We start from the raw sequence: 26,470 nt of genomic DNA, 5'->3' as shown, positions 1-26,470 counted from the left end.
TTCTTTCAACTTAACAAAGCCACCTTTCTCAGATCATTAACCTGAGTGGCATCATCCTTGTTCTCAACATGGAGAACGTGCCAGCAATCTTCACATCTCTGAACAAGCCATCGGAGGACAGGTTGCTCACTGAGGAGGTTTTGAATCATGTTCTTTGGGAACTGAACGTCTGCACTAAACACTATAATCGTATGTCTCCAGACTTGGTCACTGAAAAAAACATTCATGTGCTCTTCCAGTGATGCTTCAAATGGATAACAAATAGGAATGACCAGGAGGAAGGCATGAGGCCCAGGTGGACATAGATAAATATTCCGTTTGATTTCGAATTGATCCAGTTGAGGGGTCAAAGCTAAAGGATAAGACCAGACCCAGCTGGGAGTGTGAACCACTGTGAGCTTCTCCCAGAACTTTCTGGGCAGTTCTTCTCCTCATCGCAAAAAAGTGAGGTTACCTATCAAGCTTTTTTCACTTTGTTCACCACTGTCATTCAGCTCTCTTCCACCAATTAGCACAATCCTTAATTCTGACTTGTAGTTTGTCCCACCTGTGTGTGAGAGAAATAACATAAAGATTGTTGGTTGATTGTTTCCAGACAACTCACCAGGGACAGAGGCAGAGCCCGTAGTTGCCATCTTTGGTTTTTCTACTTTCTCTCTGAAAAATATCATAGAGACACTGGTAAATTGCATATTTGCATAAGGTGCTATTGGTAAGCAGAGATCTCCAAAGCAATGTGTTTAATGAAAATATTGGTGAGGTTGGTGCTATATTTGGTATTCACTCCAGGTAATGATACATGGTTGTGAATTCATTTTCAATGAATCTTGGAAAATTTTAGTTGATTTGACAATAATTCCTGTAAATAAGACGATAAAAATAATAAGTCCTCTGTCCAAATGTGTTAAGGGAGTAGCCTAATGTCCTCCCTTCACATATATTTCGACATATTAAAGATTGACACGAGGTTCATATAAAAGCTTTTTTTTAACTGAAACTGAAGAAAATGTAAGGTTCTAGAAAGGGAAAATGTAAGTGGTTTGGTATTTAAACATTCATAATAATGACATGAGGTGATTTTTTGTAGCGGACCCGTCTGTCAGTCAGCTGTGTGGAGAAGGTGGGGTCACAAAGAGCCAAGATGGCGGATTTTGAAGAACCGCTGTCAGATGAAGAGAAGGTAGTCAAACCTTATTATTAACTGAAATGCATGCATTGCATCTCTTTTGAGATATTCTCCATTAGTCATGTCATAACAACGAATAAGAAATTCATAATTGTATTGAACTGCACTCTTACGGGCGTAACCCGAGAGGAAAAACTTGGATTAGCTAGATTTGCTAGTTTACCAAGCTAACTTCTGACTGAATTATTTGCTAGCCTTAGCTAGTCGACTGCTAGCTAGCGTGTTTTTGGTCATGTTTTGTTTACAGTGAAACAAAATGGCAAGTTAACTACATCATTTTAGATTATTAACAAACTAAATCGGCCACAACTGTCGTCTCGATCATGGACATGACTTGCTTTAATTCGTAGTGCTACCTAGCAAGATAGTGACCAATCCAGGAAGTAGGCTAACCAGTTTGCTTGTTGGAATGTATGATGTTTTCTGCACTGCCTGCAGGCTATGCAACATCAGATTTTCTGGGTCAAACGGATTGAGTTGCCGCTCAAAGCTCCCGTTAGCTAGCTTCATGTGTCCTGACGTTTGCATGTGTGTCCTAGTCTCCCCCCTTCTCGGTGTCACACACTACTGTAGACAGTGGTGCCAAGTCTAATTCAGCTCTTCTGTAATGAGCTAAAGTCACGAGCAGTGAACGCTCACTCCAAGAGGCTAGTTCTGTGATCAGTAGGTATAGCAACAACTTCTAACTTAGAAATTACTTTAATTATTAGATACTGTAACATCTTGAAAAATTGAAAAAAAAAAAACTAACGGTTATATATGCATTTCTCATGGTTGACCAACCCAAGGCCATTAGAGCTGTAGTATCTGGTTTCTTTCCTCTCCTGTTTCCTCTTGCTTGATAAAATGTAAATAGATAAAACGGGCAAATTAAATGTGTGGTTGGACCATGAAGTAACCAACTTGTCCCTGCAGGTGCGCATCGCAGCTAACTTTGTGACCCATGCCCCTCCAGGAGAGTTCAACGAAGTCTTCAATGGTAAGAAATCACAAGGATCGTTGAAAAAAATTATATCACTCCAATCACCAGGTTGAAAATAGAAGACATACGTAATTCTATTTGTATTCGCGTGTAAACTACAGTGTGTCCAGTAAGAGTTTGTTCTAGTTGAACCAATGTTCCATGTGTTTTGCTCGTGTTCGTCGTATTACAGATGTGCGACATCTCCTCAACAATGACAAGCTGCTCAGGGAGGGAGCTGCCCAGTGAGTAACTCTGGGTTACTGGGGGGTTCCAGGGAGGGGGGGGGGGGTATAAAGCTGTATTGGTCATTAACTAGTACTTGTTTAGCTTTTATTGCTAATTCACAACATATCCTGGCTTTAGATTTCTGATCGGCCCACACCATAATGATGATTTCTCCGTATTTTCAGCTCTTTCTCCCAGTACAATATGGACCAGTTCACTCCTGCCAAACTAGATGGCCAAGATGAACAGGTGAGAGGGTTGTTCAATTAAGGCTCACTTCTCAATAATGCAGTATGTTGTCATTTGATGTCATTGTCCTTCAACCATGAGGATTTAGTTGAAGCGTTTGTCTCGCCGGACAGTAATCCTGTCATCCCGTGATCTCACAGTAGAAAGCCGTCCATGCCTCCTCTGTCCAGGTCCTGATCACGGAGCACGGCGACCTGGGGCAGGGCCGTTTCCTGGACCCCCGGAACCGCTTGTCCTTCTGCTTCGACCACCTGAGGAAGGAGGCGAGCGACCAGCAGCCCTGTGAGGGAGAGAGCGCTCTGCGCACGTGGAGAGATGCCTGCGACGCTGCCCTGAGTTCATACGTGAAGGAGCACTACCCCAGCGGAGTCTGCACGGTAACACGCACACACATATACACACACATAAACGCAATAATGACATCAGTGTTGAATTCTGCAGTTGTGAGCCTAACACAAGTCTCTTTTACATCTTGCAGGTATATGGGAAAACAGTTGACGGCCAGCAAACCATCATCGCCTGCATCGAGGGACATCAGTTTCAACCCAAAAACTTCTGGTACAGAATTCCAAAGAACTAGTCAACACCAAGACCATCCATCACCTGCCTGATCTGTCGTCTGTCTTTATTCATAATCTCCGTTTCCATGTCCCTGTCTCAGGAACGGACGCTGTAGGTCAGAGTGGAAGTTCACCATTGGTCAGTCCACTGCCCAGGTTGTGGGGGTATTGAAGATCCAGGTGTGTGCGACTAACCCTCTGGAGATACAATAAAATACACACAAAGAAATCACTTTAATGGGTAATAAAAGAAACATAACCGACATTGTTGATCACTCTGTAGGTGATGAATATTCTCTCTCTCTGTCTAGGTTCACTACTATGAGGATGGGAATGTCCAGCTAGTCAGCCATAAGGAAGTGGAGGAGTCAATAACCGTGACTGTGAGTGAATGACAACCAGACAACCTGTCTGTAGTTCCCTCAGCCTGTTATTGTCTTCATTCTCTACATGTCATGGTTTAAGTGTGATAATGACAAACCGATAGAGAAGCTGCTATGTTTGTCTCTGCTGTACCAAAAACCATCGCGTGTGCCAGTATTGAAAAGGCCAGTTTTGGTTATGGGCAGTCGATGTAGAACCTTTTGAAAAACATACTTTTTTCTAAACCCTAGAATGAGAGTCAGACAGCCAAGGAATTTGTTGATATCATTGAGAATGCTGAAAACGATTATCAGGTAAGTGTTTTACAAATGTATACATTTTTCTTAAATGTCTCTTTTCTTTAAGTCTTGATTATTGCAATGTTTGCGAACATCTCTCCCCACCTGTCCAGACGGCCATCAGTGAGAACTATCAGACCATGTCCGACACCACCTTCAAGGCCCTGCGCCGCCAGCTGCCAGTCACACGCACCAAGATCGACTGGAACAAGATCCTCAGCTACAAGATCGGCAAGGAGATGCAGAACGCTTAGCTGTCAGCCACACTGCAGGGATCACACACGCACGCACACACACACACACACACACACACACACACACACACACACACACACACACACACACACACACACAAGGACTAACCAAAGCAAATATATATTATTATGGGTAAAAAAAAGAAAAGGAAAAAAAGATGCTTCAGATTCACAGACTGCTAGGCCGTGTTGTCTGTTTTGGAAGGACACGGTTGTGATTTGGAGAAGGAACTTTGGGTCTGACTTCTAAGTTACAGGAAGGGGGCTGAGGTCAGCATTACAGGAAGGCGGCTGAGGTGAGCGTATTCCTGAGGAGCTGTGTGTCAGGACTGCACATACCTATTCAAAGCCGTTTTAAACTTACCCCTAAACTTACACGCGTAAACACCAGTCTGGCGACATTCGATTGGAGACTGTAAACTTACTGAAAGTGACTTTTGCTTATTCACTCCTGTGCAGATCTGTAATCACTGAAGTAGCACGAGGGCATGTTTAGATGTAGTGGAACTGGGCAGCTGGCAACTGCATTCATTAAAGCACACCAAGCCCAAAGAAAGCAGGGTCTGATTTGACCGGGCACAACCCTGGCACAACGCATAGGATTTAGACAGAGTAGATTGTACTAAAACAGAGATCCATTTTGTCCCCCCTCTGAACACTTGTCCTCCTTAGTAGCCATGCCTCAGTGTTTGTGTAAGGCCATCCCTCTTGGAGGATGTGTGTGAGTGAGGTGACTGTATTTGAAGTCTAGTTGTTGACATTTGGTACCATGACGACATCTCAACTGTAATTACAGCCCTCCAGCTGGATACTGATGTGTGTTTCAAATTTCAAAAGGTTGGAGGCTTCAAGGGACAAGGGAACATTATTTGTGTTTCTCTTTGTGTCTTCTGTGCTCGGTGTCGTGAATGCTGCGACGACTGAACTACCCTAACCGTTTCTCTTTCGTTTCTGAGTGTGAATGTCTCCACGTGGTTGTATCACCTTGGCAACAGCACCTCCATTGTTGTAATGGTCTCTCTTAGTTGAAGGGAGACTTGTGTCAAACTAAGATTTGCTTGCCAAAATCTCTTTCCTATGGTAAAGAATCCATACACACAAGGTTTCACCAATCTTATTATGCTCAGATCTATATTTTAATACATGGGTTTCTGTTGAATAGAGTCTTAATGTCACTTATCTATCATGCTCATTTGTGTTTAAATTGACACCAAAAGAATACCAAGTAGCTTTGTCATGTGTTTAAAAAAACATTAATGTACAACACACACACACACACCCTTACTAGTGAAAGGCAGACTCTGGATGAGGTGTTACTCATGTGTCTGTTCCATGCTCTAAATCTCTCACACCACTGTTCTCCACTCTGCTTCAGGATCTGAACTGCCCCATTCTGTGAAAATAAATAGACCTGTAATCACGGCCTGCTTGTGTGTCCCCGTCTCTGTTTCTGCCTGTTTCCTGCTGGCTTTTCGTGAACAGGCTGTTACATTTAGTTGCCAGTCAGTCGTATCATGGGCCTTTCACCCCAGCTGCAGGGAGTTTGGCTGATGCTCCACAGGAAAGAAGTCTAACAGGATAAGGTAGATATCTATGGATTGAAAACGCTAGATCGCTTTTTTGCAGTTGTAAGACACGAGATAGCATATTTATTTGGAAATGCGTTAGATAAAATTCTGATGGGACAAAATGACAGATGAAAGAAACAGATGCAGTAACAGTTCTGCAGTATTTCAGTATATCGTCAGTATATCGTTTCTGATCCAGCAAGGCAAACACTACTGTGCCTTTTTATACTGTATCATTCCATAAAATAAACATATTCACAAACAAGACCCATAAGCTTCAGTAAAGTAACAAGACATTTGTTAGATAAAATACATTAAACTGGTTTAATTTGTAGGAAAGGACAACAGCAGTACAGTACTATTCCAACCTGCAGTCCCAATCTGGTGAGCAGCCAATTCTTGACTTAACATTTCTCTCCAAGACAACATGGATGGTTCACACTGAATTTCATGTAAACAATATCGTAAGACACGAATTTGGTCCCTTTTATTCAAAGTAGCGACAAAATTGAATGTTCCCTGAATAGAAAGTTTGAATTTGAACTGGAGAATGTCCCTAGGCCTAGTGCAAGGTTTTCAACAAGGACAAGATTCAGTGTATTCATGACTAAAACATACAATGACCAACAGTGACATGTACAGTACATGGGCATCATGCAGTTAATGGATATGCTTAAAGATTAAGGGCACTCACAACTTATGTATATCTATTGCAAAGAAAAGTATTTTTACTATTTACATGTGCTTTAGTTAACGTTGTGCTTGTGATGTGATATCCTACACAGCTTCTGTATGGTGTTAGTTAATAATGCAGATCATGCCTATTTCAGTATACTACAGTCTACTCTCATGTCTCTCTTTTCTTTGATTTACACATACTTATGTTGAGACATCTTGGTAGAGTCTTGATATTGGCTCAAGCAAGGGACTGGACAGCAAAATGGATGTGGTTCTCATGTCTGGGTCACTGAACTGATGTGAGAGAACTGGAGTGGAGGTAAATAACACGCTAGTGAGGCTGCATTTACTGTAAACTGCCTTGAGGATCTTTCTTCCTGACTTTATGTAGATAACGTGTTACATTAAAGAATGACAAGGACTGTTCAGGGGTTGTCATCTGAGCACCCTCTTGATTTTGGTGGTGTTCTTCTTTTTTAGTTAAGACATCTGTATCATGCACTGAGCTCTGACGTGTGAAAACAACTTAACTAAGATAAATATGGTGGCTTTTATAGAAAGCTATGAAAAATAAAAATACTAAATATTCAAATCTCTTAAAAAAATTATATATATATATAAAAAAACTAATGACTGCAATAAAGATCCTGAACCAAAAAGTGAAACCAGGATATTCTATATATTCTTCTAATTTTAACTAGATTGTTTCCGATTGTTTGTAAGTAGTCACGGGGGTAAGGAACCTTTTTTTTAAAAATACTTTTGAACAATATGCAAGGTAGTTCTGGTGGTTAGTGCTTTTAAAATAAGGAGGACTGTAATTACCACATGTAATTACGAGGGCGGCTAAAAACGTGTTACAACCAGACAACTATCTTCTACCAGCCATTAGCTGCTGGAGGAGAGAACCATGTCTTGCTCCTTGGCTCCCTCCTGCCCGTTGCTGAGTCCACAACCTCCTGTCAGCTCTGGGAAGAGACTGGACCTCGCTGGGGGGCCCGGGGAACCCGGGGAGGGACTCATACCAGGCTTCTTAGGAGGGATAGGGGGAGGGTGGCTGCGAGGGGTGAGGGGGGAGCGGATGCCCGGGGAGAGGGGCCCAGGGGAGGACTTCCCACCAGCGCCTGTAGGGGAGGCTGCCAGACTGCGGTAGTCGGTCCCAAACGGGGAGCTGTTGAGCGGGGGGAGCTTGGCGCCGGCCTGCTGGCTGGTGAAACGAGAGAGCACCTGGGTGACGGTGTTGCGGGCCAGCTGCTTGGCTGCGGTGTTTTCGGGTGGAGGGGGCACGGGTGTGGTGGTGGGGGAGAGGTCCCGGGGGGAGAGAGGCTGTGTCTCCAGCTCGGCCTGGCTCTGGAACTTGTGGCGGGCGGCGTGGAACCGCTGGTTGACCCCGGCTTGGTAGGACGACTGGTGGAACCCTGGGCTGCCCAGGCGCTTGGCCAGCACGGGGGAGGAGACGGGGGAGGAGGAGAGGGAGGAAGAGGCGGTGCTGGAGGGGGACAGGTTGGGGTGGGGGTGGGACTGGGCATGGGACTGGGGGTGGGTGTGTAGAGGGGAGTGTGGCCCGGCCCCGCCCACATTATCCACCCCATTTTCTGCACCACTGCTCTCCTGGGGGGGCTCTGCCTCTCTGGGGGTGTGGTGGCCGTTGACCTTTGACACCGCGGGTGTCTTGGGAGTGACAATCCCCTTCCCATCAGGCTCCATCTGAGCCGAGGTTAACGACGCAGGCGCCACTACCGTCTTAGAAGGGGGAGACCCTTTCACCTCTTTCACCTCCTCCTCCTTCTCTCGCTCCCCACCTCCCTCCCCCAGCCTTCTCCTCAGCTCCTCCACCTCTCTCTCCAGCTCCCGGCTCCTCTCCTCCTCCCTCCTGATCCTCGCCCTCATCTGCTCCCGCTCCGTGTCCAGCTCGGCCAGCTGCCTCTCTGCCCGGGCCTCCAGCTGCTCCGCCCGGCCCCTCTCGCCCTCCAGCGCCCCCCTCAGGGCCTCGGCGGCGCCGCTCTCTTCCTGGAGCCTCTGGCGGAGCTGAGCCACGCGCTCTGCCTCCTCCAGGGCCTGGCTGCTGGCCCGCTGCAGCTCCTGGGTCAGGGCCGAGGACAGCTGGCGCTGGTGGGACAGAGACTCCTCCGCCTGGCCCGCCGCCCTCCGCTGCTCCTTCTCCAGCCTCCGCACCGCCGCTCGCTCCAGTTCCAGCTGCAGGGGGGAGGAGAGGAGAGGGCCGGGGAGACCGGGAGACAGAGAAAGACTTCATGAAGTTGCATGGTTTTGGAGGTTTCACATTTACATTTATGCATTTAGCAGACGCTTTTAACCAAAGCGACTTCCACGAGAGAACTTTACAAAAGTGCATAGGTCACTGATCATAACAACGAGATAGCCCCAACATTGCAAGCAACCAAAACATGAAGCATACATTTTGAAAAACCAAATAAGTGCCAAAGGGAAGAACCATAAGAACTATTTTTTTTTGTTGTTGATTAGGTTAGATATGCCAACGCAGTAAACAGCTTCGTCTGAACACTAGAGTAAAAAAAGGTATAAACTGGATTTATCATGTTATTTTGTATTGTGGTAGTTCCTATGTTTGGCCAGAGGGAGGCGACAGAATCCCACTGTACTTTCACACCTAGTTAGTTCCCAGGGCCACTTTGGTTCAAATAAACTGGATGATATTGGACACAAATCATATATTTAATACCCAAAAGACTATGTAAGGACAAGATATATTTATATGATCTAGGTTTACACAAACATCACTCACGTGCAAGCCATAATGTCACTGACATTTAGTTTGACAGTTTGTTTATTGCTTGGCACCACCAAATTTGGCACTCAGTCTATTTACACTGTACAGTTGTATATTTCTAACGGAATTATCCAGCAACCCCCCAAACATACAGATGTTTCTAATTAAAATCGGTGGATTTGTTAACATAACGTGTTTTATACTAGAAGTGAGTCACTAAGGTGATATTCTTGCATGTTGAATGGTTAGCTAGCATTAGCTGAAGGTTCCCAGTTGTCTGACAGGGGAAGGGACCACACATCAGAACAGAGTGTGACTCCTGTGTTACTGGGCCCAGAGGAAAGGAAGGAAAGCGTCAGGAAGGCAGGAACCCACACACCCGTACGCACACACACACGCTGACACACAGATCCTTTACACCTCTCTTATGTAAGAGACTCGACCTGGAGTGGTTGTGTGTGTGTGTGTGTTGACCTTGGTTGGTCAGGGACGGTCATTATCTCAGGCTTTCCTGTGTCCATAAAGATGCAGGCTACCGGTCAGCCTGAACAATAGTCTCCCCTCCTCCTCAGTTTCCCATGGAACAGCCCTGTGTGTGTGTATGTGTGTGTGTGTGTGTGTGTGTGTGTGTGTGTGTGTGTGTGTGTGTGTGGGAGGGAGGGAGGGAGGACTAGCTTTACTCCACCCTACAGTGTTCTACAAAAGAGCATGGTGGATGCTGGTTAGCTCAGTCACAGAGATTTAAAGCCCTGTCAGCGTGTAGGGGGAAACAGAGGAGACTAGGGAGGAGCAGGAGGAAGAGGGGAGTAGGAGGGGAGGAGGAGAAGGGGGGGAAAGGGAGGAGGGGGAGGGGGGGCTGGAGAAGGAAAAGAAGAGGACAATGTGTTCTACACAGATGTGCTTGTCTGTCAGCAAGGGAAATTGTGTGAGCATGTGGAGTGCCAATTTATTGGGACGTCTCTTCTTACACACACACACACACACACACACACACACACACACACACAAACACACACTTCACCTCATACACACCTGCTGCAGTAGTTTCTCCCGTTCCTTCTCCAGCATGAAGGTGACATCATCACCCTGCGCCGCATCGCGCGCATGCCCACGCCTCTCCTCTTCCAGATCTGCAATCACCTGTCAATCAAACAGAAAACGGCCAATCAGATCACAGAGTACAACAGTACAATACACAAACACACTCAATGTTCAACAACACTTAAATGCACAGCTTATTAAGACAAACACTGAGACATAAACATCTTCAATAATCTTGGTTTCTTCCAAGCCTTCTAACACTAGCTCTGTAAGAGAGCTCTCTGTGGTCTGGTTGCGATTCCACCAAAATATAACCCTCCCTTGATTGGTTAAATCACTGAATGGACAGAACCAGTCACTGAATGGACAGAACCAGTAACAGTTGCTACTGGTTCTGTCCATTCAGTGATTTAACCAAGGAGAATACATCCAGGAAAGAGTGTGGAGGGTAGAGGAACTCTAAACAGGGCTTTTATCTCAGGGCCTTGGTCGAGTCCCATGCTTGACATCATATCCTTTCTCCCAGGGCAGGGAGGAACCAGAGCAGACTGTACCCAGCCCTGGCTGTGACTAAGCCCCACATCCCCTAGCTCTCTCAGGCTCGGGGATGGGTGTGTCCGCCCGTCTGCCTGCCCTTGCCCAGTGTATGGGCAGCTGAAAGCTGGAGGCTAGGACACACACTCCCACACACCCACACACACACACCCAAACAACAGGCCCATTGTCTGAGCCTGAGCCCCCAGCATGGAACAAAGCCTGGAGACAGGCGCATGGGCTGGGGCCACATTGTCCCCTTCACACAAGTCTGGGATGTGTGTGTGTGTGTCTTAGTTTTCTTAAATGCATCTCAGCACCTGCCAGTTGGGTCATCATTCTGTTTGTATCCACCTCACTCTCCTTTGTGTGTGTGCGTGTGTGTGTCTGTGGTGTGTCTGCGCGTGTGGGTATCTCCCTCACCCTCCTGTGTCTGCTCTCTGCGGCAGCCAGCTGTCCCATCATCCTCTCCTGCATCCTCTTGCAGTGGGCCATGACCAGCTTGAGCACGGCCAGAGGGTTGGGTCCCACCGCGCTGCCCCGCCCCGCCCGGGCGTGCGTCTCCCCGCCGCCCGGCGCCTGCTCGCCGTCCGTCCAGCCCTCCATGGTCTCGCTGTCGCGCTGCAGGGCCAGGAACGGGTCACTCAAGTCGTACTGGCCGTAGCGCTCCTGCACGAACGAGTCCCTGTGCTGCGCCTGAAACACACACACACACACATACACACACACACACACACACATACATACACACACATACACACACATACACACACACACATACACACACACACACACATACACACACACATACAGGTCAGATCTAAAAGAGAGTCTGCAGCATAGTCTGTTATCTAGAACGGATAAACAGATAGCCTTGTCCCAGTTCGGGGGAACTTTAGGGCAGACAGGACTAGGAGCAGGTGTGAGTTCTAGAAGTGTCCAGGGCTATGGGGGAACAGTTATACCCTTGCCAGGGGCTACATGGAAAATGAGTGGATGAGTGTAAAAAAAAAAACATGACTCAGCATACAATACAAAACCCCTCCAGGTGAGTGTGTGTATGTGTGTGTATGTGTGTGTGTAAGAGGAGGGGGGTCTCTTTTGTAGACCGCCGAACAGGAAACATAATGTGGAGAAGAGATAACATGGGAGGCATGGCCACTGCCAAGAAAAACACCACAGTGATGTAACACACACACGTGCGCACACACACAAACACAGGGATTTCATCCTCTGACTCACTTTCACTTGCCAATACTTTCACAGTGCTACGAAGAGTTTGACATACAATACGTAAATATGGTCGTGTTCCCATGACTCTGAACCCTGGGTGTCTGTGTGTGTATGTGTGTGTATGCATGTACGCGTTTGCATGGTTGTGCGAGACAGGGGAGTGTGTGTGGAGTGTTCAGTGAGTGTGAGCAGTACCAGATGGTCTCGGCCCCTCAAACCAAACACAAAGGGGTGAGGCAGGGCTGTACACCCCCGCTAGGGGCAGATGTCCCCCCCCCCCCAGGGGTTAGGGTTAGGGGTGATGGACAGGGCGAGGGCACACACAGACAACACAGACAAACACGCACACACACAAACAAAGAGGCATAAACAGACGCACACACAAAATTATATTTTCAGTTTCTGCATGGCGCATGACCATGGTTATGTTCACACACCGGACTCAGACCTTTCGACAGGTCACCTTCCTTCGTATGTGTGTGTGTGAGTCTTTGCGTGTCTTACTGTCCCATGTGCACCGTGGCCCCCAGCTCTGATGCACATACGTGGTCTCTAGGGAATGTGAGGTCAGGTAAGTTGGGAGAAGAGCCCAGAGGTGCATACCTGAGCTGGGAACCCAGAAGAGAGGAGAGCAGGTGGGTAGACGGAGGAGTTGGAAATGTACCAACATGTCACAGAGATGGACGAGCCTCCGGGCCCCCCCCCCCCCCACATGTGTCCTTCCAGTCCTCATCAAACTAGCTGTGTACAGACTGGGCCTGGAGAATCCTCTCAACACCGCCTCTCTCTGCCCCCAGGCCCACCCACACATTCCTCCCCTGGTACATCACCCTTCCCCTCTTTCTCACTCACTAGCTCTCCCTTTTCCTCTCTTTCCTCTCTTTTCCCCTTTCTGTCATTCTCTCTTTGACCCCCCCCCCCCCATGGCACCGCTAGAGAGGCCTGCTATCTGAAGCGCCTTCTTTCACTAAGCAAACAGATGAGGAGACACTCTCAGTCACGAGATTGCGGGATCAGACAAAGACACTGTCTCAATACTCCGAGCCCCTCTCATTGTGACTGTCTGCTTGAGTGTCTGTGTGTGTGTGTAAGCTCAAGCTTGTGCAGCTCGTTGTGTGTTTAGTGCTTTTGCGTATGTGTGTATGAGTGTGTGTGTGTGTGTGTGTGTGTATGAGTGTGTGTGTGTGAGCCTCATCGGTACAGCTACTTAGTCTTCTTGTGGCGAAAACTACAGGCAGTTTCCTGCCTGAGTAATGTTTAACCAGACCATAATGGGGTGGGCTGGGTGTGTGTGTGTAGAAGTGCTAGCCTTAGGCTCTAGCTAAGGTAGTGAAGGGGACCAGTCCCCAAGAGACTCCCACTGTTCATTCCTATTCCACTTCCAGATCAAAGGCCTCTAGGAGAGAGCAGCATCCTTTTATGCTCCAGTAATCACCGAGTCCCTTCAACTCCTGATGAGATGACCACAGCACTGTCTTTGAAGACCAGGGCTCTGGGAACTAGCCTACTTAGCCCTGCAGTCATTGAACACCAGGCTTCTGGGAACTAGTCTGCTCAACACTACCGTCTTTGAAGCCATCTGAGAATGTTTGCCGTGCCAAGACATTCCTGTGTTTCCCTGTCGCTGGCGTAGTGTTCAGAAGCAGAACATGAGCTCCTAATGAAACACTTCTAATGACGCAGGGTGTATGAACTGCAGCTAAATCTGGTAACATGTCCCAGCAGTGTTGGGCCAGGTCAGGACAGGACAGGCAGCCTCCATGGTCCCCTCAGTGGGGCAGCTACCCTGGGCCTCCAGGCGCAGGATGCTCCCTACCATTGAAAGGAGGCGTGGGCTCCGGTTTCCCCCCTCCGGCTTTGGTAATGACTGTCACACAAAGCGCTCTGAGACTACGCCATTATGACTCAGTTCTCAGAACAGCCGGCGGAGGGTACAGTTACAGCGTAAGAATTCACCATTGTGTGTGTGTGTGTGTGTGTGTGAGAGAGTGTGTACGAGAGCATGCTCGTGTGTGAATGTGCATTTCAGCACTGACACTGTGGTTTCCGTGGTAACGTCCACTCCGATGGGAAGGTGTTCTGTCCCCGGGGTTCGCGCAGGGGATTGTGGGAAATGTGAAGCATCCCGTAGGGAAGTCATTTGCATTTGACTGGAAGGCACGCGGGGATACAAGCTTGAGGGCCAGAAGCATTAAATATGAGAGCCCTCTCTCAACAAGCTCAACCAGTAATAAGGGAACGGTATGTGTAGGAGTCTGACACACAGTAACCCACACTCCGCTTGGAATAGCTCTGTTAATTGAATCTCATACCCAAGCTGATTTAACAACTTACACAGGGGGCTAAAGTTAGCAGGCTAGCTGCTGCTCTTGAACAAAAGTTCAAATTTATAACCAATATCAAAGTCCTCCGTGTGCAACAACCAAATAGCTGGTGTGTTGTCACTTATTAACTCGTGGAATCATCAGAGCTGAGCTGAAGTCATTGCAGATGTATCTGTTATTGTATCCTTACTCTCCAAAGTGAGAGAGAGAGAGAAATAGAGAGAGAGGTGTGAAAAGAACAAGATAAAATAGAAAGTGAGCTCTACAGAGAGAGATCCACATTCGTTTTGAGGCGGGATAAGGGCCCAGTGTCTGAGGGGGTGTGTGATGTGTGTGACTCTAACAGACCCTGACAACAGACAGAGAGAGGGTGCTCCAGCCCCGCCCTGCTCGCCCTCTGTCACTAGCCTTCACCACTCACTGAGAGAATCACTAGCCCACAGCTACAGCGCTGGGGCCGAGTTTGGACCTGTTCTTCCAATTTACAGAGGAAATGAAGCATGGCCATGAGGGCAAAGGTCAAACAATGGCTCAGAGAAGGAAGCCAACTGCTGGCTGCGACTGCTGTCATAGTTGAAAATATGAGACTGGAGGAAGCAGATGGAGATATTGATGGCTGAAATGAAGGATGGAGGTATATTTACCAGATATTTCTTTGTCCTCTAAATGTGTATCCTCTCTGACTCAACAAGCCACACCTGTCAGCCCGTGATGATATCAGATGCAGGTCATTCCCTCTGAGTCTTCCCAGAAGGGTAACAGACCCATTGATCCTGATTGTAGTTCTCTATATCCACATTCAGATGCATGTCAGTCTCACACAATCACACAGATACACACACACTCTCGTCAACCTGGGAGAGCTTAGGAAAATCTCCCTCAAATTAGCATCAGCTCCTTCCCCGCCAGTCTGCATGCCTGTACGCCTGGTTGGGTCTTAGGAATGGCCAGCGTGTGACAGGTCGACCGCTCCCCTGCGGTGCTAGAGGTGGGGGCCGGGGGGAGGGAGGAGGAGGGGGGGGGTTAACAACTAGCAGGATAATGACAGGCCACCTAGCGCACAGCACAGTCATTAGCGACATAACTGACTGAGTTCCTTCCACGCTGTGGCGTGGAAGGAACTGTGAAGGGTCACATAGGACCTCCCCCCAGCGAAACACTACTGACGGGTCACATAGGACCTCCCCCCAGCGAAACACTACTGACGGGTCACATAGGACCTCCCCCCAGCGAAACACTACTGACGGGTAACATAGGACCTCCCCCCAGCGAAACACTACTGACGGGTAACATAGGACCTCCCCCCAGCGAAACACTACTGACAGGTCACATAGGACCTCCCCCCAGCGAAACACTACTGACGGGTCACATAGGACCTCCCCCCAGCGAAACACTACTGACGGGTCACATAGGACCTCCCCCCAGCGAAACACTACTGACGGGTCACATAGGAGCTCCCCCCAGCGAAACACTACTGACGGGTCACATAGGACCTCCCCCCAGCGAAACACTACTGACGGGTCACATAGGACCTCCCCCCAGCGAAACACTACTGACAGGTCACATAGGACCTCCCCCCAGCGAAACACTACTGACAGGTCACATAGGACCTCCCCCCAGCGAAACACTACTGACGGGTCACATAGGACCTCCCCCAAGCGAAACACTACTGACGGGTCACATAGGAGCAGCCCTTCTACTGCAAAAAGTGTGTATTCAAAAATATTTCAATGAAAATATTCTGCATAACTATCAAGGACAACTGACCGTTAACGCTGCCGTTAACCCTGCCGTTCTCCAGAACTACAGACCGGTATCACTGTTACCCTTCCTTTCAAAAACAATTGAACGTGCTGTATCTAACCAACTGTCTAACTTTCTCTCTCAGAACAACCTGCTTGACCCCAACCAATCGGGCTTCAAGACTGGCCACTCCACAGAGACTGCCCTCCTTTCAGTCACCACTGCCCTCCAGTCTGCCAGAGCGGCTTCCAGGTCATCTGTCATCATTCTGCTGGACCTTTCTGCAGCGTTTGATACGGTTAACCACCAGATCCTGCTCTCCAGACTTTCTGAGATGGGCATCACTGGCACTGCACTCCAGTGGATCTCATCCTACCTGTCGGGAAGATCCTACCAGGTTTCCTGGGGAGGCAAACTGTCAGGCCCTCGCCAGCTCTCCACTGGTGTCCCACAGGGCTCCGTCCTTGGACCCCTCCTCTTCTCTCTGTACAACACCTCACTTGGACCAATCATCACCTCCCATGGCTTCTCCTACCACTGCTACGCTGACGACACGCAGCTGTACCTGTCGTTCCCCCCGACAGATCCGGGGATCTCAGCTAGGATTGAGGCCTGCCTCACAGACATCTCCGCCTGGATGACCGAGCACCACCTCCAGCTGAACCTCGCCAAAACAGAACTTCTCATCATCCCGGCTAAACCCTCCATCTCCCACGATCTCTCAATCACCCTGGGATCTGCGACGGTGACCCCTTCATCCTCTGCCAGGAACCTTGGGGTTACCATGGACGACGAGCTCTCCCTCACGGCCCACATTGCTGCGGTCTCCCGGTCGTGTAGATTCACCCTCTACAACATCCGGAAGATCAGGAGATACCTGTCTGAGCACTCCACCCAGCTGCTAGTCCAAGCACTTGTCCTCTCCAAGTTGGACTATTGCAACTCGCTGCTCGCTGGTCTCACAGCATGTGCAACCCGCCCTCTTCAGAGGATTCAGAACGCAGCGGCCCGCCTGGTCTACAATCTACCCAGACGCTCCCATGTTACCCCGCTCCTCATCTCTCTCCACTGGCTACCTATCATGGCCCGTATCAGATTCAAGACCCTGGTATTGACCTTCCGAGCAGTGAACGGGACTGCACCCGTCTACATCAAGTCTCTCCTGCAGCCCTACACCCCCACCCGTCACCTACGGTCTTCTTCAGACAACCGCCTGGTGGTCCCACTGCTCAAGACCGCCCGGTCCCAACACAAGCTCTTCTCCTGTCTGGCCCCCCAGTGGTGGAATCAACTCCCCACTTCCATCAGAGACACTGACTGTCTCTCCACCTTCAAGAAAAGGCTCAAGACGCACTTGTTCCGGGAGTACAACGGTACTTAGGAATGGTTCGCTTGACCCATTCCTCAAGGATCACAATGACTCTTGCTTAGAGACTTGTTGCTCTTGTGGTTAGTGGTAACTGACTTAAATTTTTGTACTCGCTGTGATATATTGTTTTATTATTGTTGCTTGCTTTTTTTCCACAGGTACACTTGCACTTATAGCAGCTCATGTTGTTTAATTGTAACTTGTTTAACTACATGCTCTTATGGTTCTTCCCTTTGGCACTTATTTTGGTTGTTCACAATGTGTGCTTCATGTTTTGGCTACTCGCAATGTTTTGTGGCTATCTCGTTGTTATGATCAGTGACCTATGCACTTTGTAAAGCTCTCTCTTGGAAGTCGCTTTGGATAAAAGCGTCTGCTAAATGAATAAATGTAAATGTAACTGCAGATAGGATCACTGCTCTCGAGTCAAACTCTGTTCAAGCGTGCGTGTTCTGTGTGTGATGGCCCAGATTGTTAGGAAGTTCCACTGTGGTTAGTATTCTGATTGGGTTTCACAACTGAATGCTTACACTCTCGTGTTTCATGAGGGATACTAATGAATGTAACTATCTGAGTCAAGTGTGTGTGTTTGTGTGTGTATGCTTGTGCGTGTGTGTGTGTGAGGAGGAGATACTTAAACCTCACCTGCAGTATTCTCAGTATTTTCGGTCATTGAGTTTATTTTTGTTAGGCGTGGGAGTCACAAACAATTCCGTAGCAGAAGTGAGTTGCCCAATCCCAACACCCTGACTGAACTGCAGGGAGAGATAGACGGCCCACTGTTCTCATGCACCTGCAGAAGAGGGCTGGCCTGGAACAACACAGGCATGCGTCTCTCAGCAGAGTGTGTTTGTGTACCTGTGTCTGCATGAGAGACACACACACAAACAGGCATGCATACTGACAGGTATGCAGACAGTGTCAGACAGACAAACAAACTGACAGACATGCGCACACTCACACACACACACACACACACACTCACACACACACACACACACACACACACACACACACACACACACACACACACACACACACACACACACACACACACACACAGGTGTGTCAGTAAATTTGCATGGTCTGCACACACACACTAAACATAGAGATACAGGTGTAACAAACAAAGCTTTATCTCAGTTGATGTGGCTTCCAGGGAAACGCTCACTAATATTTAACTTTTCTAGAATGTTGGGTCTTGGGTAAGGAATGTGTCGGAAATGATACTATTGACTTAATGGCAGAAGCAGACAGGCAGGACCAGGAAGGACTTCAAATCAAAGGCTTAGAAGAAAAAACAGGATGCATGCAGTAGCTACATTAGACATTTGATCCATTTAGCCACATGTACAACTAGTGCATATAGGCAAGTAAGAACATGAATCAAGAGCCAGAAAGGCAGTTATAACACTATATCAGTGGTTAGTGAACAACTTACATTTTACCAGGCACAGTGCTACAATAACAGAATCTCAACAATATTACATCATTTTGATGCGTTGTTCATGCACGCACACACACACACACACACACACACACACACACACACACACACATACACACCCTCTTCTGCTCCGATAAGGCAGTCTCTGCTGTTTTGGTTTGTGTGTACATTGTTTGTCCACCTTCTCAATCAAAGGCTTATCAGCACTGAACAAATACCCTCCCTTCTCTAAATACATAGCAGCCTAGGGTGGAGTTAACTCAGTCACCAAGTTTGATGACTATCATGGTCGCCTGAACACAGTATAAAGCTGATCTAGGGACAGTGTCAGACACAAGCTACAACAGACATTGTGGAACGTGCTCATTTGCAGTTTAAACCTTTAACCAAAATACCTAATACTCAACGCTATCATGTGTGGACATGTGTGTGTCTGTACACAAATGATCCCAGTCACCAAGAAATAATTACAATGACATCTCATTCTTTGGTGTCATCTTTGTTAAATTCAGGTCAAGGAGCTTTTGTGCAGTTAGCCCTTCAGGCGGTTAAACTGGCTGGCACACTATATGAGCAATGAGTGCTTCTTTACTTTTTGTACTTATTGTTTAACATACAATATCCCTTCAATATGAATGTTCTGGCCAATACACAATAATGGTACATGACAGTCCGTAATCTTAGCAGTACACCTACAACCCAGTCTTTTTTTGCCATGCGGTATACATATCATAGGAAATGACATCAGATAGAACACCCTCCCTGCCTAAAGGTGTGTGTGTGCGTGTGTGTGTGTGTGTGTGTGTGTGAGTGTGTGTGAGTGTCAAAACAGTTCTCTTCATCGCAACACCACTTTAGTACCATGGTGACTGACATGGTAGCCTGCAAACTAGTGGTGGTGTGACTTCCTGGTAAGAACTGATCAGATATTCAGGCATATATGTTGTGGTACTAAAAATAGAAACTAGGGATAGTCAGATTTTGATTTATCATTCTGTTTTCAGATAATCCAGAATCTGAAATGAAAGATTAGCATTTTGGCAGCATCTTAGCATTTGACTCAGAAGACTGAGTGTTTCCAGGAAAATCCGGTGACAATCACTCACATTTTATGTTTTTGTGTCCCCATGTAGGGAGTCAGGTGGCTGAGCGGTTAGGGAATCGGGCTAGTAATCAGAAGGTTAAGTTGCCAGTTCGATTCCCGGCCGTGCAAAATGACGTTGTGTCCTTGGGCAAGGCACTTCACCCTACTTGCCTCGGGGGGAATGTCCCTGTACTTACTGTAAGTCGCTCTGGATAAGAGCGTCTGCTAAATGACTAAATGACTCAAATGAAATGAATGTTCACCAACATTCTCCAGGCAGCAGCACATCATCACGTCATACTACGTCACGTGTACTGTAGCTACAGGAATGTACTGTACCCTCCACATAAAACCATACTAGTTAGCTTAGCTAGCTATACCTGTTGGCCTGTGTGTCTGACTACACACCGTTAGAAGACGTTTTTGTCATCACTCCATGGCAATGCGATATAGCTAACCCAAACTCCATAGCTCAATCAATTGTGTCGATTGTCTTCAGCTTAGAAAGAGTTAACAGGGTTTCTGAGGACGGTTGCCACCAGCAACCAACTGGTATCCCAAAAAGCGCACTTGCAGGAGAAAATGTATTCGAAGCAAGAGGAAAGAACGGACATATCCATCAATTTCTTTCTTGACGTCTCTTTCTCTCTCCCGCTCTCTCCCACTCATGTCCTCGTGCCTATTTGTACTGTGCTCCTTGTGATATGACGTGGATGATTAACGTAAATTGCACTTCCTTTCTTAAATGTCCTCCCTAATGTTGCCTTTAGTGTCACTGTGTGTGGCATACCAAGAGTCCAAATGAAAAAGAGAGAGTGGGGGTGGGGAGTCTCCCTGAGAGAGGGGGGGGAAGAGAGAAAAGAATGAGGAGAAGCTGGGCTGGCATGCCTGATGCCCAGACATGGAGCTGGGCACAGGGCAGAGCAGTCTGGCATCGCCTCCCTGGCACTGGCCCTAGGGGCACCCAGACACAGACATCTACCCAAATACAGGCCTAACATGGACTGGCCAAACAAGTTTACAGGTCCGCTGGGAACAGACCCAGTAGGAGGGAACAAGGAAAGTCTGCGATTTTGGGGGATGGGGGGCACAGCTTTGGACTTCCTCTGAACTGTAAACAGAGACCACCAGGGTGTGTGGAGAGCCCCCCCCCCCCCCCCCTTTGTGTGTGTGTGGTAACATACAGTAACAAACATCATTCTGTCAACCATGACCAGGGCAGAGCAGGAAAGAGTTATGGAGAATGTAGGAATGTTCCAGTAAAAGGACACAGGAGCAGAGACACGGGGGGGGGGGGGGGGCAGAAATGCTGTGAAGGAGAAGCGAGAGAGTTAGGGGAGTAAGTGTCCTGCTTCTGACCCTGCACGCATCATCACCTGGGTTACTGCCAGCTTAGATTGGTCTCAGCCTGGCATTGTACAAGTCCTTCTCCCTAAGGACTTGGCTTCGGTTCTCATATCATAGCAACACACACATACACACACACACACACAACAATTAATAAACCTCACCCTGTCCTATCTCACAGTGGAGTTATGACTAACATATTACTTTCTTTCAAGGAAAGAGTTGTTGAGTCATCCTGCTCTGGGAACAAACAATTCCATTGTGGTGTCCTCCATCACAACATCCACAACCCAGGTCAGAGGTCATTGTGTCAAGCGAGGCGTGTTTTGTGTGTGTCTGTGAGTGTGAGTAAACGTGAGAGGAGTGAGAGAATGAGTTGGAGAGAGAGAGAGAGAGAGCGAGAGAGAGAGAGGAGAGAAGAGAGAGAGAGAGAGAGAGAGAGAGAGAGAGAGAGAGAGAGAGAGAGAGAGAGAGAGAGAGAGAGAGAGAGAGAGAGAGAGAAGGAGAGAGACAGAGAGAGGGAGAGACACAAACGCATTGTCATGCCACCTGTGCTCTGCTAATAGTAACAATGTCAATAAGAGATGTTTGCCACGCGATCCAAATAAACACAAAGAAATGGTGTGAGGAGACAAAATGGCGTCTCTTCTGCTCAGTTGTATACCTCTGGAGCTGGAATAACTGCTCTGCCATTGTTTTTGCCCTGCCCGTTTCCTCAGTTTCCTGTTAGCCATTGAGCTGCACACACCCACACACCCTTCCTACTGATAATAATGCATATATCTGTGACATGAGGTTACCAGTCAGGGACACTACATTGCTAAAACAGTAGCAACCTGTTTGAGGAAGCGAGGGGGTGGGGGGGTAGCGAGGGTACAAGTTTGGGCAAAGCTTTAGCTTTCTTGTGTCCAATTAAGTATGAGTCATGAAATACAGTTAGATTCACTGCATACTGCATACATAACTAGCATACTGACTCTTCAGAAATATCACATACCAGCCCTGCTGTCAGAAAGTTGGAGGTAGTGAGTAAGAGCGTAGGATGTTGAAGCGCAGGGTCCAGCATTAGTGCGTAGGGTATTGATGTGTAGGCTTTAGTGTGATGGCGTGCCAGGTGTTGTCACTCACCCTGAGGGCGTGGATGACCACATCCTGAGCTTCCAGCTCTCCCTCCAGGACACTGAGGAGGGTCAGCAACTCTGGTCTACTCAGCGTCTCCACGTTCATCATCTCCCCCTGGACACACACACACAGTGAGGAGAGAGAGACAGAGAGAGAGAGAGAGAGAGAGAGAGAGAGAGAGAGAGAGAGAGAGAGAGAGAGAGAGAGAGAGAAAGAGAGAGGGGGGCGTTATCATCTAGGAAAACAGCAAAAATCACAACAACTTCGTCTGACATGAAATCACTCATACACTTTCCTCAGACAACAAAGAGACTTTTCCTTCGAGTCTGAGTTTGAATGGCGCTTTATGTGAAACTGTGAGCCAGTGTTGAGCGCAGGGCCAGTGGTGTGAGGAGATGGAGGGGGGGGGGGGGGTGAGGGCAGCTGGTGCCTCCTCTGGGGCCAGACAGGGTTGTGTCCTGAGTTATAAACAGGAAGTCATTAGCATATCTGCATGCTAAGACCCTTCAGAGAGACACTGAAGGGCCGTTGTATTCTTTAACAGATTCTGACTGTCTATTCGAATTGGCAACACACACACATACACAAACTGAGAAAACTGAGTGACGGAGATGGGATGAAGCCTTATTTTTCTACGGAAGAGATGGAAGGAGGTAAACCTTACCTCACTAGAGTTACACCCAGAGGCCATAATCCCCTAGTGTCAGTGTCTCACAATTGTGTCTTAAATTCTTTTTTTCTCTTTATACTAAAGTATATGAACCATACAACAAGGTGTGCACTTCGTCCTACTTGCCTCGGGGGGAATGTCCCTGTACTTACTGTAAGTCGCTCTGGATAAGAGCGTCTGTTAAATGCCTAAATGTAAATGTAATGGTACACAGACCACCAAACCTGCAACAGACACTACTACAGTATGTGGACCAAGACCATATCGCTCTCTTTCTCTTTTCATGCAGTCTCTCTCTCTCTCTCTCTCTCTCTCTCTCTCTCTCTCTCTCTCTCTCTCTCTCTCTCTCTCTCTCTCTCTCTCTCTCATTTGTGGGTATTGTTTATGTTTTTTATCCATAGTCAGCGATATGATGCAAGATACTGTCTACTGTATGTGTAGAGGCTTATTTCACTATAGGCCAGTGGATCATTGTAGGATCATAGTGGCATAACCTAATAATCGAATCACTCATGGCAGAGTAATAAGGCCTTAGTTCTGGGTGCATTGTTCAGTTACATCATATTGTTTGCTATATCCTTGGCAGTGGGTTTGGACACAACAGTCTGTATCGCCATGGCCACAGCCTTCTCTCCTCCCAACGTCTCTCCTCTCCTACATGTATTCTCCTTTCCTCCTATGATGTTTACTTGAACCATGACTCCACTGTTCCAGAACGTTCCCTCCTACTGACCCTGCTGCATTCTGTGGTCGACCACTCACTCACAGCAAGATAACACACTGTAGCCTGGTGCTTACTTCTAACCCAACACGTCGTAGGATACATGCGTTGACCACGGATACACACACACACGCTCTCTTTCTCACACAGGGGCACAGACAAAAACATAGTAATTAAGGTTTATATAACACAGTGTGGTGACAGCGTTGGCTTCACAAGTGTAAACTCTCCTATAATGATTAGATGAGAGGCTACAGTTCAGATTGGTGGAAGGCCATTCACAACTCAAACTCACGAGGTATTTAAAACCACTCTGATGGGAAACACTAGCCCGCTGCTATAGAAAACCACATTGTTCCTACATTCCTGGGATATCCACTCCATGGGAATCATTCCATGAGGGGTAATCTCTGAATCCCCCCCTTATCCATGCATTCTCCCCCTACATGTGGCCTTATGTAACAATACCTGAGCCCTGACCCCCCCCCCCCCACACACACACACACACAAACACACACAGACACAAACACACACAGACACAAGCACACACAGACACAAACACACACAAACACACACAGACACAAACACACACAGACACAAACACACACAGACACAAACACACGCTTGCTACTCAGCTAAACTGTGCAGTGCTGTATCTCTCAGACAGGCCTCTATGTTTGTTTGTCATTAAGGCTTAGAGCACAGACACCGACGTCAGAGGCTTCTTCGGGAATCAGCTTCTCCTTGACCCCAGAGTAAGTGGCTAGAGGGGATTCCTCAGACGGAGAGACAGTAACAGATTTACAACTCCAGACAGAGAAGCCTCACACCCTCAAGACAAACAGTGTGTGTGTGTGTGTGTGTGTGTGTGTGTGTGTGTGTGTGTGTGTGTGTGTGTATTGACCATGTCTCAGTGTCAGGAGAACCAGAGCGATGCACAGAGCATGATCTGTACACCAGTCTCGTTTGTACATCGATCTGTGAGCGACAAAGAACTTCCTGTGGGGTGTAGCACCCTCTCTATAGAGCGTAGCCTTGTCTAGCCAGGTTTCTCCTACACTCCCCAGTGTTGCCAGCCCCATGTAAGAACTGGGTGGTGGAAGGAGACTTGAGACAAACAGGTCTAAAAACGGACCACGGATCATTAACACTGTGTTTTGTAATCCTTCTTGACAGGCTTACAACCGTCTGTCTTCATAAGATGTACATAATAGGTTATAGCTTGAAAATGTGACGTTATCAGTAACATTGGATACATATGTATCAATAAACGAGAGTCACCTGTCTTGGTACTAGGGAGTTGAACAGCCTGGTTATATGTAGATCGATAAAGCAAAACCAAAAACAATTCTGAAGAGAAAATCTTGAAATTTAGCCTAATAAGTGCTGGGGTGCGCAGCGAAAGGATTTCAGTCGGACCAGCTGGGTCTACATGCATCGGAAACACCTGCAGTACCGGATCCCATTGTCTGATCCAGACCCGTGTGGACAGACGACTACACTATTCAAGTCTTTTATTCGCCAGAACTCCTACACAGGCCTACGTATCGGATCATTGACCTCATTAAACAACAAATTGTGACTTTGAATGGTAAAATACCCGATAAGCCTATCCATAATGCTTTAATATATGAACCAAGCATTACGAATGTGATTATAGGCAAGCTCTTAGACAATTTGAATGTACCTAATACAAGGGTAATAATGGTCAAATAAAATTACAATTAAAAACCCGCTAGAAATTGGAAAATGTGCATTTTAACAGGCTGCAAAGTTTCGCACACGCTGAGAATCATTGAATTCATGAAAAACCGGACAGTACCATCCGCTTGCATTAATGCAATGACACACATTGCTGTTATTATTTTTAGCCTATTATCTATCATCAACAACAAAATGCATACCTTCATGCGTATCCTCCTGGTCGTATTAACTTTCCGACATCCAAAACGAATAAGGTTGACAATCCGTCTATGAGAATGACCCAGAGACCAATATGAACAATCGCTTGACAAGACACACAGCCTATGGATGGGGCGTATTTCAAATATCTGACGAATGGGGGAAGGATTACCAGCGGGGGACAGGGCAATGGGCGGTCCTACGTTACTGGAGGATAACCCCCTTTGTTCAGGACGTCCAGATTTAATACAGTGAATTTCTTGTCCTGACAGCAGCAGTGGATGTCGTAGGCTTACCCCCAACTTAATCAGAACGTGAAATGTAATGATTGTCAATTTTTATAATAGGTAGGCTGTCACGTCATTTGTTATGATTTTGAAAATACGAAAATAAGAACTGTTTAAAACCAACTATTTTATTATCCCATGATCTTTTCACGATGGTTTTTAACGACAAAATTGCCTACATTTGGAATATATGGAGAACAGTTATCTGGTATGTTAGCTCCCTCTTCTGGTAACTAGACATTGCTACCATGGATCCATACTTTGCAACGAGCAATAACGATACCTAAAGCGACCTTTAACAGTCAAACCACCACTATTAATGTAATATGAAAAGCAACATAAATGGGGGAACCCCTTTCCTCAGGCCTCCAGGGAAATCTGTTCCCCCTGTTTTCTCTGTGTAAAAGACTATTGTTTAATTGAAACTTTCTATACTTCACAGTAACATACATCACAAGCATCACTGTATTGCTTTATAAATGGCCAGACTCTAATATACAGGGGGAAACCACTTTCCTCAGGCCTCCAGGGAAGTCTGTTCCCAGTGTAAA

General features: G+C 47.2%; 2 protein-coding genes across 2 annotated transcripts; one reads left to right on the top strand and one right to left on the bottom strand.

Annotated features, from left to right (window-relative positions):
* Window positions 1-1,070: 1,070 nt before the first annotated feature.
* Window positions 1,071-5,525, top strand: LOC134019275 (F-actin-capping protein subunit alpha-1-like). Its single transcript, XM_062459982.1, has 10 exons — window positions 1,071-1,180; window positions 2,102-2,165; window positions 2,341-2,392; window positions 2,561-2,624; window positions 2,795-3,001; window positions 3,103-3,182; window positions 3,286-3,364; window positions 3,496-3,567; window positions 3,799-3,861; window positions 3,960-5,525. The coding sequence occupies exons 1-10, from the start codon at window positions 1,142-1,144 to the stop codon at window positions 4,098-4,100; spliced, it is 861 nt and encodes a 286-aa protein (XP_062315966.1). The 5' UTR covers window positions 1,071-1,141; the 3' UTR covers window positions 4,101-5,525.
* LOC134019267 (CTTNBP2 N-terminal-like protein) lies at window positions 5,365-25,771 on the bottom strand. Its single transcript, XM_062459965.1, has 5 exons — window positions 25,635-25,771; window positions 22,346-22,453; window positions 11,094-11,366; window positions 10,128-10,235; window positions 5,365-8,542 (listed from the first exon to the last, which is right to left on the bottom strand). Exons 1-5 carry the CDS (start codon window positions 25,638-25,640, stop codon window positions 7,235-7,237), a joined length of 1,803 nt encoding a protein of 600 aa, XP_062315949.1. The 5' UTR covers window positions 25,641-25,771; the 3' UTR covers window positions 5,365-7,234.
* Window positions 25,772-26,470: the final 699 nt, after the last annotated feature.

This window comes from Osmerus eperlanus, chromosome 4 (assembly GCF_963692335.1).
Source record: "Osmerus eperlanus chromosome 4, fOsmEpe2.1, whole genome shotgun sequence".
NCBI lineage: Eukaryota > Metazoa > Chordata > Actinopteri > Osmeriformes > Osmeridae > Osmerus > Osmerus eperlanus.
This window is presented reverse-complemented; position numbering and strand designations above follow the sequence as displayed.

Excerpts from the sequence above, each read along its gene's own strand:
- LOC134019275 (XM_062459982.1), top strand. The coding sequence starts at position 1,142 with ATGGCGGATTTTGAAGAACCGCTGTCAGATGAAGAGAAG. Across the intron at positions 2,393-2,560 it reads CTCAGGGAGGGAGCTGCCCA|CTCTTTCTCCCAGTACAATA; the intron begins GTGAGTAACTCT and ends CCGTATTTTCAG. Across the intron at positions 3,862-3,959 it reads ATGCTGAAAACGATTATCAG|ACGGCCATCAGTGAGAACTA; the intron begins GTAAGTGTTTTA and ends CCACCTGTCCAG.
- LOC134019267 (XM_062459965.1), bottom strand. Across the intron at positions 11,367-22,345 it reads TGGTCATCCACGCCCTCAGG|GCGCAGCACAGGGACTCGTT; the intron begins GTGAGTGACAAC and ends TGTGTGTTTCAG. Across the intron at positions 8,543-10,127 it reads GGGAGAAACTACTGCAGCAG|CTGGAACTGGAGCGAGCGGC; the intron begins GTGTGTATGAGG and ends TCCCCCCTGCAG.